The sequence below is a fragment of the Saccopteryx bilineata genome, chromosome 4 (genome assembly GCF_036850765.1).
Source record: "Saccopteryx bilineata isolate mSacBil1 chromosome 4, mSacBil1_pri_phased_curated, whole genome shotgun sequence".
NCBI lineage: Eukaryota > Metazoa > Chordata > Mammalia > Chiroptera > Emballonuridae > Saccopteryx > Saccopteryx bilineata.
Window position 1 is genome coordinate 55,267,413 of NC_089493.1, and position 17,897 is coordinate 55,285,309.

Consider the following 17,897-nt stretch of genomic DNA (forward strand, 5'->3'; position numbering starts at 1 on the left):
TTCATTCCTCAGCCTGTGTGTTATCTCCTTCGTGACAGCATACTATAAATCCATGTGTCCCGGAAAAGAGCCATCATAACCCAACCAACCAATATCTACATTAAAAAAACAAAGTATTTTCGTAAGTGGAAAGTAATGAATACATTTTTTCCTTTTAAAGATGTCCTTAACTCTTTTTATCATTAGTTTTTCAACTATTGAAGACTTAGGAAAGAATTGCAAAAAAAGCAGAGTTTCTGAATAATTTTCATTCAGCTTCTCTTAATGTTAGTATCTTATCTTATATAACCCTAGTACAATTATCAAAAGAAATTAACATTAGTACGCCACCATTAACTAAATTATAGACTTTATTTGGATTTCAACAGTTTTTGCAATTCAGGATCCTACTAAGAATTCAGGATTGTTAGTTTCATGTCTTAGTCCTCTCCAATCTGTGACAATTTATGTCTTTCCTTGTCTTTCATGACCTTGCAAATCTATTCTTAAATGTTCATCCAACAATTTTAGCATACATTGGTGGGTCTTAACTGTAGCAATTACTACTGGTATCATAATGGTAATTTACTATTGCCCTTATTCCTTCACTTTAATTTTTTAAATCATTTTTTTTTTATTTTTCAATGACAGTTGACATACATTATTATAATAGTTTCAGGTATACACCCCAGTGATTACACATTACATAACTAAGTGATTATCCTAAGTTATTAGAATATTATTGATTATATCGACTGTTGTACTTTACATCCCCATTTCTATACTGTTTAATTCCCAATTTGAACTGCTTAATCCCTTCACCTTTTCTACCCAATTCTCCCAAACCCTCCTTCCCATCCAGCAACTGTCAAAATGTTCTCTGTATCCATGAGTGTTTCTGTTCTGTTTGTTTATATTCAATTGTTGATAGATAGATATATTATTGTCACTTTATTGTCCATCTATTTTATCGTTTTTTCCCTACTTCTTAAAGGAGATCCTTTACCATTTCATATAATAATGGTTTGGTGGTAATGAACCCTTTTATCTTTTTCTTGTCTGGGAGTTCTTTATCTGTCCTTTGATTCTAAATATACTGTTCAAAACATTTAGGGGATATTTTATTGCTTCATATCCCTTAATCCTTTTGAGCAGTATAAAATCTTTGCTGGGTAGAGTAATCTTGGTTGTGTCCTTGCTTTTCATCACATTGATTATTTCTTGCCAATCCTTCTGGCCTCCAAAGTTTTTGTTGAGAAACCAGCAGTCTTATGAGAGCTCCCTTGTAGGTAATTAATGGCTTTTCTCTTTCTGCTTTTAAAGTTCTCTTAAAAAAAAGAAAGTTTTTATTTATTGATTTTAGAGAGAGAAGAAACAAAGGAAGGGGAGAAGAGAAAGGGGAAGGGGAGGAGGGAGGGGAGATGGGAAGGGGGAAGGGAACAAGAAAGGGGGGAAGGGGAGAGGGGAAGGGAAAAAGGGATAGAGGAAGGGGGAAGAGAAGAGAGGAAGAGGGAAGGGGAGAGAGGAGGGGGGAGGGGAGAGAGAAAGGTGAAAGGAGAAAGGAAGTGAGGGAAAGGACAGGGGGAGGGGAGAGGGAGAGAGAATGGGTAAAAGGGGAGAGAAAGGAAAGAGAGAGGGGAAAGGGAGGGAAGAAGGTGGGAAGAGGGGAAGATTGGGAGGGGGGTGGGAGAGGGGAGGATGGGGAGAGCAAGACCGTGAAGAGGGGGCAGGGGGCATGGGGTGGGGAAGAAGGTAAGAGGGAGGGGTGGGGGAGAGAGGGGGAGGGAAAGAGGGAGAAGGGGATTGGGAAAGACAAAGAGGGGAAGAAAAAGAGGGAAGAGGTGGGGGAAGGGAGAAGGGAAGACGGGGGGGAGGGAGAAGGGGAAAGGGAAAGGAGGAGTGGAGGGGGAAGGGGAGGGGGGAAAGGGGAGAGGGCATGAAGGAGAAGTGGAGAGGGAGAGAGGGGGAAGGAGACTCACTTCCACCCATTCATTCATTCATTGGTTGACTCCTGCATGTGCCCTGACTAAGAATCCAACCTGCAACCCTGGCACATTGGGACAATGCTCCATCCAACTGAGCTACCTGGCCACCGCAAGATTCTCTGTCTTTAACCTTTGGTATTTTAATTGTGATGTGTCTTGGGGTGAGCCTCTTTGGGTTCATCTTCTTTGGAATTCTCTGTGCTTCCTGGACTTATATGTCTATTTCCTTGACCCAGTGTGAGAAATTTTCTGTCACTATGTTTTCAAATAGGTTTTCTATTTCCTGCTCTGTCTTCTCCTTTTGGCACCCCCATGATGCGAATGTTGGTCCACTTGAAGCTGTACCAGAGGCAACTATCCTCAATTTTGTGGTTTCTTTATCCTTTTTGCTGTTCTGATTAGGTATTTTTTGCTTCCTTATATTCCAAATCATTCATTTAATTCTTTTTTATTATTATTATTTTAGAGAGGAGAGAGAGAGAGAGAGACAGAGAAGGGAGACAGAAGGAGGGAGGAGCAGGAAGCATCAACTCCCATATATGCTTTGACCAGACAAGCCTAGGGTTTCAAACCAGCAACCTCAGCGTTCCAGGTCAATGCTTTATCCATTGCACCACCACAGGTCGCTCATTTGATTCTTTTTTTTTTTTAATTTATTTATTGATTTTTAGAGAGAGAGGAGTGAGAGAGAGAGAGAGAGAGAGAAGGGGGAGGAGCTGGAAGCATCAACTCCCATATGTGCCTTGACCAGGAAAGCCTAAGGTTTCGAACCGGCAACCTCAGTGTTCCAGGTCGACGCTTTATCCCACTGTGCCACCACAGGTCAGGCGCTCATTTGATTCTTGGCTTCATTTATTCTACTGTTGGGTCCCTGTAAATTCTTCTTCATTTAAATTAGTGTAAACTTCATTTCTGATTGGTCCTTTTTTGTGCTATTGAAGTTCACTAAGTTCATTGAGCATTCTTTTGTGTGTGTGTGTGTGTGTGTGTGTGTGTGTGTGTGTGTGTGTGTCAGAAACAGAGAGAGAGAGACAGAGAGAAGGACAGATAGGGACAGACAGAAAGGAAGGGAGAGAGATGAGAAGCATCAATTCTTCATTGCAGCACCTTAGTTGTTCATTGATTGCTTTTCCATATGTGCCTTGACCGTGGGGCTACAGCAGACTGAGTGACCCCTTGCTCAAGCCAGAGACCTTGGGCTCAAGCTGGTGACCTTGGAGTTTTAAACCTGGGTCCTCCACATCCCAGTCTGACACTCTATCCACTGCATCACCACCTGGTCAGGCTCATTGAGCAAACTCTGCATCTAAGAGTTTGCTAGTCTCCATTTTGTTTAGTTGTTTTTTTCTAGAGTTTTGTTCTGTTCTTTCATTTAAGACATGTTTCTTTGTCTCCTCCTTTTGGCAGCCTCCCTATGTTTGTTTTTATGTTATTAGATGGAGCTGCTATGTGTCTCAGGCTTGATAGAGTGGCCTAATATAGTAGGGTCCAGTGGCACAAACTCTCCAATCATTCAATCTAGACACTCAAGGCTCTGGTGGACAGCAGGGCTCCAGTGCCTGCTGAGTCCTCCCCTTGAGTGTGTCACTTGAGGTGTTCAGGTGGTGGTGCTTTGACATGGTCTGAAGCTGTCCACTAGGTGTATTAATTTTGGGGCCTCTCAGGAGGTGCAAGCCAAGATCAGCTGCTGCCTGCATTCTGCTTGGGGCCATGTGGCATTAGCTACAAAGTGCTCTGGAGATGGCTGCTGCTAGTGCTGGGCTTGGGGCCACTTAACAAAAGAGGTAGAAGCATGCCTAAGCCCAGGTGCTCCTTGTTTGAGAGATTTCAGGAAAATCTGAAGGATGAGCCAAAACAGACCATTTGTCTGGAGAAGCTACTGGAAACTCTTTGGTGGGTCCAAAAGTTGTATGAGAAAGGACCTCAGGGAATCACATGAGCAGGGAAAACAGTGTGAGCCAGGCTGATGGAGTCTCAAATATGGCACCTGCCTGCCAGCTCTTTGAGGGAGGGATCATCAAAGGAACAATGGCCTCTGGCAGCACTTCTGTCTAGCAGAAAACTGCCCTCCCAGTTCTCATCCTGATACTGGATAATTCAGTTCCTCTATGTTTGACTCTGGTGCATTTCTTTTTTCTGAAGCTGGAATCAGGGAGAGACAGTCAGACAGACTCCCGCATGCGCCCGACCGGGATCCACCCGGCACTCCCACCATGGGGCGACGCTCTGCCCACCAGGGGGCAATGCTCTGCCCATCCTGGGCATCGCCATGTTGCGACCAGAGCCACTCTAGCGCCTGAGGCAGAGGCCACAGAGCCATCCCCAGCGTCCGGGCCATCTTTGCTCCAATGCAGCCTTGGCTGCGGGAGGGGAAGAGAGAGACAGAGAGGAAGGCGCGGCGGAGGGGTGGAGAAGCAAATGGGCGCTTCTCCTGTGTGCCCTGGCCGGGAATCGAACCCGGGTCCTCCGCACGCTAGGCCCACGCTCTACCGCTGAGCCAACTGGCCAGGGCGACTCTGGTGCATTTCAACCTGCTGTCCCAGTGCTGGAGCTCAGAGGAAATGAGTCCGAGAAGTTCTGTGCATGGGCACTTGAAGTAGAACTGCCTGGAACTCCAGCAACCCTCCATTTTCCTCAGCCTCAATCTCCCCCAGAAGTTATAGGGACTTTTCTGCCCAGCACTAGAATCCTGGGCTGGGGTTGGGTCTGGTATGGGGCTGGAATTCCTCACTGCTCAAGGGGACCTCTGCAGCCAAGATATCCCTCCTAATTTTTATCCACCACATGTGGGTGTGGGACCAGTCCATTCCATGTCTCTATTCCTGCTACCAGTATTGATAGGGCTTCCTCTTTAATTCCCTAATTGTAGAACTTCCATTCATCCAGATTTCAGGCAATTCTAAATGATGGTTGTTCTGTAGTCTCTAGTTGTAATTTCGATGGGGTGGTGGTACGAGGTGAGTACCATGTTTACCTAAACCAGTGGTAGTCAACCTGGTCCCTACCGCCCACTAGTGGGCGTTCCAGCTTTCATGGTGGGTGGTAGTGGAGCAACCAAAGTATAAATAAAAAGATAGATTTAACTATAGTAAATTGTTTTATAAAGATTTATTCTGCCAAACAGCGAAAATACGACATAAAGTACTTGGTAAGTAATTAATATTATTATTATGTGCTTTAACTTGCTGTAATTCTGCTTTATAAATTTTATAAAGTAAAGTTACTTCCCTACTTTATAAATCACCATTACTGTGGAACCAGTGGGCAGTTAGAAAATTTTACTACTAATAGAGATACAAAAGTGGGCGGTAGGTATAAAAAGGTTGACTACCCCTGACCTAAACTGTCATTTTGACTTGGAGACTCATTTCATTTTATAAATTAGAATCCTCTATAAGAAAGAGCTGTCCTTTCCCCCTCATTTAGTTAATTCAGGATACTAATTTTACTAAATGGGTTATAATATATTACTATTATTTGGTTTTATTTTTTGTTCAATGTTATGTGGTTTTCATAACAATTTAAAAAAAATAATAATAAATGCTTAGCCCTGGCTGGATGGCTCGGTTGGTTAGAGCATCATTCCAAAGCCCAGAGGCTGCCCATTCAATCTCCAGTCAGGGCACATACAGGAACAGATCGATGTTCCTGTCTTACATTCTCTCCCCATTCCTTTCTCTCTAAAGTCAATAAAAATAAATTTTTAAAAAATAATTATAGAGCCTGACCTGTGGTGGCGCAGTGGATAAAGTGTCGACCTGGAAATGCTGAGGTCGCCAGTTCGAAACCCTGGGCTTGTCTGGTCAAGGCACATATGGGAGTTGATGCTTCCAGCTCCTCCCCCCCCCTTCTCTCTCTCTGTCTCTCTTCTCTCTCTCTCCCTCTGTCTCTCCCTCTCCTCTCCAAAAATGAATAAAAAAAAAAAAAAACTTAAAAAAAAAAAATAATTATAGAATTAATGAGTGAATAAACTGCATGGTGCAAACCAGGATATGAGAAAGAGAAACTGACATAAATACAACAAAATGCATCCACCACCACAGTAATCCAATCAGAAGATTGCTGCCTACCTGACATTAGCTTCTTGAGCAATTTCTGGCTCTTGTTTGAGTCACGCTGTAAAATATCCTGTTCTTCACGAGTACATACCTATAAGGTAATAAAAGTCACATGATCTAAGTTATGTAAATTGTTTGCTTGATATACCTACAAGGTAACATTAAATTATACATAAGCTATGTCAAAAAAAATTGAGACTGTTGCTGATTTTTATCCAGACAAGCATACCAAAAAATATACATTCAAATGAGTTTTACCCTATTCTTTCCATTTCTCCCTTCTTACAAAAACTCACTTCACTGAAAGTGACCCTGAAAGAATGATTGTTGGGGGAGGAAAAAAAACAACCTGACCCTGGTCAGGTTGCTCAGTGGATAAAGCGTTGACCCAGCATGCTGGAGCTTGTGGGTTTAACCCCGGGTCAGGGCCATACAAGAAGCAGTTAATGAGTATACAACTAAATGGAACTAAGTGAAAAAATGAGTTGATACTTCTCTCTTTCTCCCCCTTCCCTCTTCTCTCTATCCCTCTCTTTCTCTTTCTCTGTTTCAAATCAATGGAAAAATGAATTTTAAAAAAGTCGCCTGACCAGGCAGTGGCGCAGTGGATAGAGTGACGGACTGGGATGCGGAAGGACCCAGGTTCGAGACCCCAGGGTTGCCAGCTTGAGTGCAGGCTCATCTGGCTTGAGCAAAAAGCTCACTAGCATGGACCCAAGGTCACTGGCTCAAGCAGGGGGTTGCTCAGTCTGCTGAAGGCCCGCGGTCATGGCACATATGAGAAAGCAATCAATGAACAACTACGGTGTCGCAACGAAAAACTGATGATTGATGCTTCTCATCTCTCTCCGTTCCTGTCTGTCTGTCCCTATCTATCCCTCTATCTGACTCTCTCTCTGTCCCTGTAAAAAAAATTTCTTAAAAAAAAAGTCAAGCCTATTTTCAAAGGACAAAGATTTTGCATCATTGAGAATATTAGAAAATAAATTCAATACTTTCTTTTAAAGCCTTCTAGTTCTAATCATGAAATTCAAATATTACAGAAGTTATAGATATTATTAAAAAGTAGAAAAATAAATTACAGAACCACCAATAAAATCTAGTCTAACTTTCATACTATATATATTTTTCTTTGCCTTTGAACATTATAAGACAATAAATATATTAAGAAAAAAAAGTTCTGTTTATTATAAAATCACTGCAATTATAAGAAGGCAGGCAAAGCAAGGGTTACTTAAAAACAGATTCACATTAAGCTTATAAAATCGAAAGGCTTCAAGGCCATGCTGATTTACATTACTGTTTCTTGAACCATTAGAGCTCCAAGGGATCTAATAGAAAACTCTGTACTGCCTCACAGTTGCCTTGGTGGCACACAGAGTTCCTGCCAGCAGCAGTAGGCTATTTCTCTAGAGAAAACCCCAGATGGGGAAACCATTTACTGCCGTTTTCTGAACATTTCTGATGGTAGACATTATAGGGTATTTTTCAGGTCATCCATATTCTATCAGCTTGTTCTCTGAGAATACTGAAAAATTAAGGGCTCTACACAAAGCAATTAAAGAGAAGGTAAAATAAAACAATATAAAATAGATGCCTTCACAAACACCAAATACCACTGCTTCAGCCAGCCAGTTCAAATGGCACAGTAAGATTTCTAGAAACTCACAAGGGTGTCTGTAAGAGAGTCATTACTGCTACACTCTTGAGGTCATTCTCTCAGACAACACAGAGGTATACAGAGGAGGTGTCCTTGAAACAAAAGCTTTAATGACCAGAGGATTATGTCAGTGGTTCTGTTCCCTTGGGGATATGAACCACATCAGAAGACTGACAAAACATGTTGATATTTTAGGGCCTAAAGTTTTCTTGAATTGAACTTAATCTGACAGAAGACTAGGGTCTGTCAACGATGTATATTCTCAATACCCTCCTCACTTAACAGGCCTTGTTATTAGGATACAATATTGAGGTTTTAACTAAAAAATTCCTGCTACTGCAGTTTACTGGACATCGTAGGGAAGAAATTTACTATGAAAAAGAGAGCATACTAGAAATGTGACTGCCCCTATTTCTTCGACCAAAGCATCGTAAAATAAAATTAAAATGAAACAATTACCAGAGTACCACAGAATAAGCAAGGGCCAGAACCCTCCTGTTCACAGACTATACGCCCACAGACCAGACAGTTATTGATCAGCTTGTGCTTCTGGCCCAGGCAATCACAAGGGTGGCGACCTGGGATCAGGACTGCAAGCTTGTCTTGTCCCTCTTTTGTGTATAAACTGACAAACTTCGTCTTCTTTTTTAAGGAGTTGCTGTTCTCTTGTGCCTAATTGTACAAAAATAACATTAAATAATTAATTACACTGAAAATAGTTAAGGAGAAAAAAACCTCAGTTTTGTTCAATAACAACTAAACACTACCCAGGAGCAAGGAAAAAAGGGAGTAAGAGAAATACAAATTAGTCATAATCAGGAGTCTAAGGAAAGATTATGCTCTAAAAAAACTAGCTAATATACCCTGCCTTTTCAGCCCTCTATTAAAGCTGATGGGAAGTAGATGTAGCAGTAAAAACTGATTATATGACATAGTTAAGCATAGCTAAAGTGAAGATCATAACAAAAATGTGCCTAAAAGCAGATGTTATTCACAGATTTGTTAATATGAATAAAATAAGAAAAATCAGTAAAAATAGACTTAGTAAGAAGATGCCAGATAACACAATAGAATACTGGGCAAAACACCTAAATAGGAATATCATACAAGAAGATATCCAAATGGCCAACAGTCACATGAAAAGGTGCTTAACTTCATTAGTCATCAAGATAATGCAAAATAAAACCATTGTGCATACAACTACATACCAACCAAAATGGTTAAATTGAAAAAGTCAGAAAATACAGAGTTGGCAAGAGCCAAATACAGAGCAATTAGAGCTCTCATACACTGATGGAATATAAATTAGTATCTACTAAAGCTGAACATATGCATTATCCTGTCACCCAGCAATTCAACTCTTGAATATATACTCAACAGAAATGTGTAAATATGTCACTAAAGATATGCAAAAAATGTTCATTGTAGGATTGGAATTGGAAATTACCCAAATGTTGAACAGTAGATTGGTATATTCACTTAGCAGAATCCTGTGTAGCAAGAAAATTAAAAAGTATAAGCTATACAAAACAATATGGATGATTCCCATAAAGCACATAATTTGAAAGGAGCCAAAACCAAAAAAGTAAATATTAATTAGCTCCATTTATATAAAGTTCATAAGCAGGCAAAACTAATCCATGCTGTTGGAAGTCAAGAAGGTATTTCCCTTGGGACTGTCATTTTGGGGCACACTGGGGGTCTTCTAGAGGAATGGGAATGTTTTGTTTCTGACTATACAGATATGGTCAGTTTGTGAAAATTCATCTATTTAATTCTGTGTGATAAAAATAAATTTAAAGAGAAAACTATATTCATAAGCCTCTGTCTTTTTTGGGGGGGGGTATTTTTCTGAAGTGAGAAGTGGGGAGGCAGAGAGACAGACTACAGCATATGCCCCACCAGGATCATCCTGACATGCCCACTAGGGGTCGATGCTCTGCCCATCTAGGGCGTTGCTCTGTTGCAACTGGAGCATTCTAGCACCTGTGGCGAAGGCCACAGAAGCCATCCTCAGCCCCTGGGCCAACTTTGCTCCAAAGGAGCCTTGGCTGCAAGAGAGGAAGAGAGAGACAGAGAGAAAAGGGAGGGGGAAGGGTGGAGAACCAGATGGGCGCTTCTCCTGTGTGCCCTGGCCAGAATCAGACACAGGACTTCCACATGCTGGGCCGACACTCTACCACTGAGCCAACTGGCCAGGGCCCATAGCCTCTGTCTTAATCCATTCAGGCTGTTATAACAAAATACCCTAGACTGGGTAGCTTATAAACAATAGAAATTTATTTCTTACAGGGATGGAAGCTGGAACCCTAAGATCAGGGTGTCTGCATGGTTGGATGAGGATCTTCTTACAGGTTACAGAAATGACATCAAGGTCATTGTGTCCTTGTGTGGTGAAAGAGAACTCTGTAGGGTCCCTTTTATAAGAGCCTTAATTCCATTCAAGAGAGTTCCAACCTCATGGTCTAAGAACTACCCAAAGGCCCTACCTCCTAATATTATCACATTGGGCATTAGCTTCAATATATGAATTTTTCAGGGAGGGGTGATACAAACATGTAAACCATGGCAGTCTCTGACACATAGTGTATAGATACCTCTCCTATGTTGGGGTCTTACTTCCCTTTAAATTGAAAGTTTCTGGTCCTGGCTGGGTTGCTCAGTTGGTTAGAGCATTGGTTAGACATGCCAAAGTTGCAGGTTCAATCCTGATTAGGGCACATACAAGAATCAACCAATGATGGCATGAATAAGTGGAACAACAAATTGATGTTTCTTTCTCTTTCTGTCTCTCTCCTTTTCTCTCTCTCTAAAACTCAATAAATTAAAATAAATAAATAGAGTTTTTCAATCATTTCTAGAGACTGAAGTTTCACAGTGGAAAAATCTCAGCAGCTGGGAAAAAACTATAAGGAAGAGAACAATTCTTTGGTAAGTATAGAGAGATGTGACATGTCCTAATGTCCAAAGTCAAAATTTAAGATATAGAGACAATATTAAATAAGTCAACATAGATAAAACTTAAAATATAAGAGTTTTGTAAAAATTTTATCTAATTTAGTAGGTTGCACTTTTTCAAACAAGTCAATTATAGCTTTGGCTCAAAGGGGTGGTGGTGGAGGTTAGTGCAGCGGATACAGCATCAACCTGGGATGCTGAGGACCCAGGTTAAAAACCAGGGTTGCCAGCTTGAGTGAGGGGTTGCTGGCTGAGCATGGGGATCACAGACATGACCCTAAGGTCGCTGGCTTGAGCAAGGGGTCACTGGCTCGGCGGGAGCCCCCCAGTCAAGGCACGTATGAGAAAGCAATCAATGAACAACTAAGGAGCCACAATGAAGACTTGATGCTTCTCATCTCTCTCCCTTCCTGTCTGTCTGTCCTTATCTATCCCTCTCTCTGTCTCTGTCAAAAAAAAAAATTCTTATCATCCCACTGCTTAAAATAATCACTGGCTTCCTACTGTGTGTAGAATAAAATCTAGGTTATTTTCTAATTACCTAAAAGCCTTACATATGACTTCTAGGGACTCTCCAACTTCAGCTACACATCACTTTTCCGGCTCACTATGCTCCTGGCACACAGGACTTCCAATACTTCCCAGAACACTTCTCTCCATCTCCCCTTTGCTCTTGTTACTCCTCTGACTGCATCGTTCCTAGCCCACCTCCTTAAATACTGGTCCCTTTTCATATTCAGGTCTTTGCTATAATTTCAGTCCTTCAGAGAGGCTTTACCTGAATACCCTACCTAAACTGACATCTGTCTTATCAATTACTGCCTATCATGCTGTTCTTTTTCTTTCATGGAAGTGTTTCACAATCTATTAATTACTTGAAAATTCTTTTCTTTGACTGTCTTTTCCACTTTTCCTCTGAATCACTAAAATGTAAACTCTACCCTGACCAGGCGGTGGCGCAGTGGATAGAGCTTCGGACTGGGATGCAGAAGACCCAGGTCTGAGACCCCGAGGTCACCAGCTTGAGCCCAAGGTCAATGGCTCGAGCAAGGAGTTACTCGGTCTGCTGAAGGCCCGCGGTCAAGGCACGTATGAGAAAGCAATCAATGAACAACTAAGGTGTCGCAATGCGCAACAAGAAAACTACTGATTGATGCTTCTCATCTCTCCGTTCCTGTCTGTCTGTCCCTGTCTATCCCTCTCTCTGTCTCTGTAAAAAAAAAAAAAGTAAACTCTAGGAAAGCAAGAAAACCTAGTATGTCTTATTTATTGCTATATTTCTAATGCCTAAATCAGCTGACATACAGCACACATGCCATAAAAATTTCTGAGTAACTACCTGACCAGGCAGAGCACAGTGGATAGAGGGTCAATCTGGGACTGAGACTCAGGTTTGAAACCCTGAGGTTGACGGCTTGAGCATGGACTCAACTAGCTTAAGTGCAGGGTTGTTGGCTTGAGAAGGAAATCATAGACATGACCCCATGGTTGCTGGCTTGAGCCCAAGGATGCTGGCTTGAGCCCAAGGATGCTGGCTTGAGCAAGCACCCCCCCCACATCAAAGCATGTATAAGTAATCAATGAACAATTAAAGCACTGCAACAAGTTGATGCTTTTCATCTCTCTTCCTTCCTATCTGTCTGTCCCTGTCTCCCTCTCTTAAAAAAATTTTTTTTTGAATAACCAAATGAATTGCTGTGGAAGCTGAAGATAGATTTACCTATAGGTCCATTTATAGGTACAGTTTGATAATCATTACTCATGCCTCCAGATCTGTGATTGCCTGCTAGCCAAAATATATTTATAACCCCCAAATCAGTACTCCAGGGGCTTTCACAATCATTCGTGGACACACACAGAGTAGCAATAAGTTTGAGTCACCAAATCACATATTTCCAGCTAAGGTCAAGGAAGGAAATGACTTGCTTTCTTGTTTCAGCTCTTGTACAGTAAACAAGTATCTTTTTTAGTCTATTTAGTACCACTTTTTTGCATTTTTCTGCTTTTTGTTGGTGATCTCACCATTTAAAATGGCCCCCATCATAGTGCTGAAGTGCTGTTTAGTGTTCCCAAGCATAAGAAGGCTGTACCTTACATACCAAACAGGTGTCTTATAAGTAACCTTTTTTTTTCAAATTATAAGAGAAAGTTTATTTATTTTTATTGATTTTGAGAGAGAGAAAGGGAGGGAGAGAGAGGAAGGGAAGGAAAGAGAAAGAGAGAGAGGACAGTGAGAAGCATCACTTGTCGTTGCATCACTTTAGTTGTTCACTGATTGCTTCTTTTATGTGCCTTGATGTGGTGGTGGGGGGTAAAGGCTCAAGCCAAGCCAGTGATTCCTTGCTCAAGCTAGCATCCTTGAGCTCAAGCCACTGACCTTGGACTTCAAGCCAGCAACCTTCAGTTCATGTCGATGATCCCAGGCTCAAGCTGGTGAGCCCATGCTCAAGCCAGCAATCTCAGGGTTTTGAACCTGGGACCTCAGCCTTCCAAGTTGATACTCTATCCACTATGCCACCACTGATCAGGTGAAAAAGTTTATTTAGAAAGTTACAGAGGTAGAAGAAATGGCTCAGGAAACAAGTCCCAGCAAAAGAAGGGCCCTTGGGGCTTAGGGGAGAAAGGGGAAGAGAGGAGGGGCAAAGAGGAAAAGAGGGGAAAAGAGGTTTGGGGGTAGAGATAAGCTTTCTTCAGGCATGAGTTATAATGCTGTTGGCTATGAGTCAACATTAATTAATCAACAACATATATTAAATAAAGTGTCTTTAAACCGGAACACACATAAAATAAGGTTATGTATTGACTGGATGATGAAACTGTTGTGACCAGAGGCTCCCAGGAATCTAAGCCTATATTTCCCCTAGGAAGTTCAGTATTCACTAATCTGGTATACACTACAGCTTTAATGAGAAATTACTGCATAGGGGATAAACTATTTTTTCAAACTTATTTTTCAAGTTTGCTTAATGAGTACAAAACACTTAAGGACAAAGCACAGACTCAGAAACAGGTTGTTGAAAGACAAACTGCTCTGAAAACATTAAGAAATATAAAATTAAGTATTAAATCATCATTTATTTGAAGATTTTCCCTACCTAAGTCTAGAAACTTGAGAGTGATGCCCCAGCTCTGCCCAGATAGCTCAGTTCATTAGAGCATCTTCCCAATACATCAAGGTCTCAGGTTTGATCCCGTCAAGGCACATAAAAGAATCAACTAATGAACGCATAAATAAGCAGAACAACAAATCAATGTTTCTCTTTCTCCTTTCCTCGCTAAAATCAATAAATAAATTTTAAAAATAAGAGAGAGAGAATGACCCTCCCCCCAGTTTACTTTATGAAACCTACTTAATAGCAAGCAAGCATCAAGGCATCTTGATCCATTATAGGCCATTAATATAAATAGGTAAATTCCTTATCAAACTATGATTGGCGCCTGACCAGGTGGTGGCGCAGTGGATAGAGCGTCGGACTGGGATGCGGAAGGACCCAGGTTCGAGACCCCGTGGTCGCCAGCTTGAGCGCAGGCTCATCTGGCTTGAGCAAAAAAGCTCACCAGCTTGGACCCAAGGTCTCTGGCTCCAGCAAGGGGTTACTTGGTCTGCTGACGGCCCGCGGTCAAGGCACATATGAGAAAGCAATCAATGAACAACTAAGAAGTAAACCAATGATTGATGCTTCTCATCTCTCTTTCCGTTCCTGTCTGTCTGTCCCTATCTATCTCTGCCTATGTAAAAAAAGACAAAACAAACAAACAAAAAAACTATGATTGGCATTCATCTTGATCCATTATAGGCCATTAATATAAATAGGTAAATTCTTTATCAAACTATGATTGGCATTAACTGCACTAAAAATGTACTTTATAGGCCCCCCGGTTGGCTCAGAGGTAGAGCGTCGGCCTGGCGTGTAGGAGTCCTGGGTTTGATTCCCGGCCTGGGCACACAGGAGAAGCACCCATCTGCTTCTCCACCCCTCCCCCTCTCCCTCCTCTCTGTCTCTCTCTTCCCCTCCTCTTCCCCTCCTGCAGCCGAGGCTCCATTAGAGCAAAGATGGCCTGGGCACTGAGGATGGCTCTGTGGCTTCTGCCTCAGGCGCTAGAATGGCTCTGGTTGCAACAGAGCGACGCCCCAGAGGGGCAGAGCATCGCCCCCTGGTGGGCATGCTGGGTGGATCCCAGTGGGGCGCATGCGGGAGTCTATCTGACTGCCTCCCTGTTTCCAGCTTCAGAAAAATGAAAAAAAAAAAAAAAAGTACTTTATAGCACCAGGAATACCACACAACTAGTGCAGGCTTCCTTAATGTGGATTGGTAAATGAATGATTTACCAAACAAATTAGAGCAACATAGGATCAAATAAATTAAAATATTAAAGAATTAAAAAATAAAAAATTTTTCCAGGTAAGAGAAGGAGAGATAGAGAGGCAGACTCCCGTGTACACTGTAACCAGGATCCACCCAGCAACCCCATCTGGGGCTGATGCTTGAGCTATTTTTAGCACCTGAGGCTGATGTGCTCCAACTGGAGCCATCCTCAGCACCTGGAGCCACACTTGAACCAATTGGGCCACTGGCTGTGGGAGAGAAAGAGAAAGAGGTGGGGATGAGGAAGGGGAGAAGCAGATGGTTGCTTCTCCTGTGTGTCCTGACCAAGAATCAAATCCAAGACGTCCACTTGCCAGGCCAATGCTCTATCCACTGAACCATCGGCCAGGCCCTAGTCACAACCATATATAAAATACATCTGCCTGACCTGTAGTGGCGCAGTGGATAAAGCGTCAACTTGGAATGCTGAGGTCGCCGGTTCAAAACCCACACAAGTAGCAACTACTATGAGTTGATGCTTCCCGCTCCTCCCTCCCTTTCTCTCTCTCTTCTCACTAAATCTTTAAAAAAATACATCTTCTACTTTAAAAACAAGTATTTTATTGGTAAGAGCATATAAAAATTACTCAAAATAATGTTCAGATGGATTACAAACCTAAATGTGATGAACATTTTCCCAAATTCTATATTTTCAAGAATTATGTTTTTAATTGCTTGATTTTAGAGAGATGGAGAGAGAAGGAGAAGGGGAGAGGGGAAGAGAGAGAGAATAAGGTGGGAGGAGAGAGAAAGAGAGATTGTTGCTCCACTTAATCATGCATTCATTGGTCACTTCCTGTATGTAACCTGACCAGCGATTAAAACCACAACCTTGGTGTTTTGGGATGATACTATAACCAACTGAGCTAATCAACCAAAGCCTGGAGATTTTTTTTTTTTTTTTTTTTTCCCTGAAGCTGGAAATGGGGAGAGATAGACAGGCTCCCGCATGTGCCCGACCCGGATCCACCCAGCAAGCCCACCAGGGGGCAATGCTCTGCCCCTCCGGGCGTCGCTCTGTTGCGACCAGAGCCACTCCAGCGCCTGGGGCAGAGGTCAAGGAGCCATCCCCAGCTCCCCGGCCATCTTTGCTCCAATGGAGCCTCGCTGCAGGAGGGGAAGAGAGAGACAGAGAGGAAGGAGAGGGGGAGGGGTGGAGAAGCAGATGGGTGCTTCTCCTGTGTGCCCTGGCCGGGAATCGAACCCGGGACTTCTGCACGCCAGGCCGACGCTCTACCACTGAGCCAACCGGCCAGGGCCGGAGAATAATTTTTATTAGCTGCATGGTATTATATCAAATGAAGGAACTGTAATTTAATCTTTCCCTTACGGCTAAACAAGCAGGTCATTTCAAATTTTAATATTATAAATAACATTGTACAGAACACAAGTTTTTCATGTATTTCTAATTACTTTCTTAAGCTACATTAATAAGTCAAAAGTATATGAACAATTTCCTTTTTTTTTCTTAGAGAGAGACAGAAAGTGGAGGGTGGGGAGGAGCGGGAAGCATCAACTCAAAGTAGTTGCTTCTCGTATATGCCTTGACTGGGTAAACCTGGGGTTTCAAACCAGCAACCTCAGCATTCCAGGTCAATGATTTATCCACTGTGCCACCACAGGTCAGGCTTCCACGATTCTTTTTTTTTTTTTTTTTTTAGTGAGGGGGGGGGAGAGATGGGAAGCATCAACTCATAGCTGTGGCATCTTAGTTGTTCATTGATTGCTTTCTCATATGTGCCTTGACCAGGGGCTCCAGCCAAGCCAGTTACCCCTTTCTCAAGCCAGCGAGCCCATCCTCAAGCTGGTGAGCCTGTGCTCAAGCCAGATGAGCCCGCGCTCAAGCCAGCAACATCAGGGTTTTGAATTTGGGTCTTCAGCATTCCAAGTCGACGCTCTATCCACTACACCACCACATGGTCAGGATCCACTGTTCTTGGTATATGCTGCCAAATTGTCCCCAAAGCTTAAGCCAATATACATTGCCATTTGCAATGTCTAGAGGTTCTTGATTTAATACTTCATCATCACTAAGTATTCTACTTTTAAAATCTTTGAAAATTTGATAGACAGTATCTCAGGGATTAACATGTATTTATTTGATTACAGTAGAGTAACCAGCCATCTTGGTTTGTCTTAGACTCAGGAGAATCCCACAACACAAGACTTTCAATGCTAAAACTGGGAAAGTACCAGGAAATTAGTGTGAAAAATTGGTCACCTTAATTACTAGTAAGGTTAGAGATCTTTTTATATTTACTAGTCATTTGTTTTTTCTTTTGCTTGTGGTCTTAGCTAATTTTATTCTGACCAACAAAATGCTTAAATATCTATTATTTTCCTTTAACTTAACATCAGTTTGTAAACATTTTGCCCTTTTTTTGCATAATCATCACACTCAGAATTTTCTTACCACTACTCTTCCATTTTAGCATAATTAACTTTTCCCTTCTGTTTGGAAATTTAGTTGGTCATTCTTTCCTGATTATAAATATTTCTGCTTACCTCACAGGGACATTTTGATTGTCAAGAGAGACTACAAAAAAGCTCCAAATGCGAAATGATGATGAGGGTGTTGGTGGTGGTGGTATTGGTGGTGGTGGTAGAGAAGGAGGAGGAGGTGAAGGAGGTGGAGGAGGAGGAGGATGGTCCAAAAGAGGAACACTGTTGCGTGGCCGGTGGTAGCACAGCGGATAGAGCACTGACCTGGGACACTGAGCTCCCAGGTTCAAAAACCCACGGTCACTGGCTTGAGCACAGGTTCACTGGCTTGAGCGCAGGCTCACCAGCTAGAGCACAGGATCATAAACATGACCCCATGGTCACTGGCTTGAGCAAGGGGTCATTGGCTCAGCTGGACCCCCCTGGTCAAGGCACGTATGAGAAAGCA

The 17,897-nt window shown here is 42.3% G+C and overlaps 1 protein-coding gene across 3 annotated transcripts in view; it reads right to left on the reverse strand.

Moving 5' to 3' along the window:
- The window catches only part of TRIP4 (thyroid hormone receptor interactor 4), an 87,337-nt gene that overhangs the window by 57,284 nt on the left and 12,156 nt on the right, over nucleotides 1–17,897 (reverse strand). For all 3 annotated transcript variants that reach the window (XM_066273990.1, XM_066273992.1, XM_066273991.1), the window contains 2 exons: nucleotides 8,142–8,354; nucleotides 6,035–6,113 (listed from right to left, as the gene is read on the reverse strand). In XM_066273990.1, coding sequence (XP_066130087.1) covers nucleotides 6,035–6,113; nucleotides 8,142–8,354 — 292 coding nt within the window. The remainder of the gene's footprint in view (nucleotides 1–6,034; nucleotides 6,114–8,141; nucleotides 8,355–17,897) is intronic.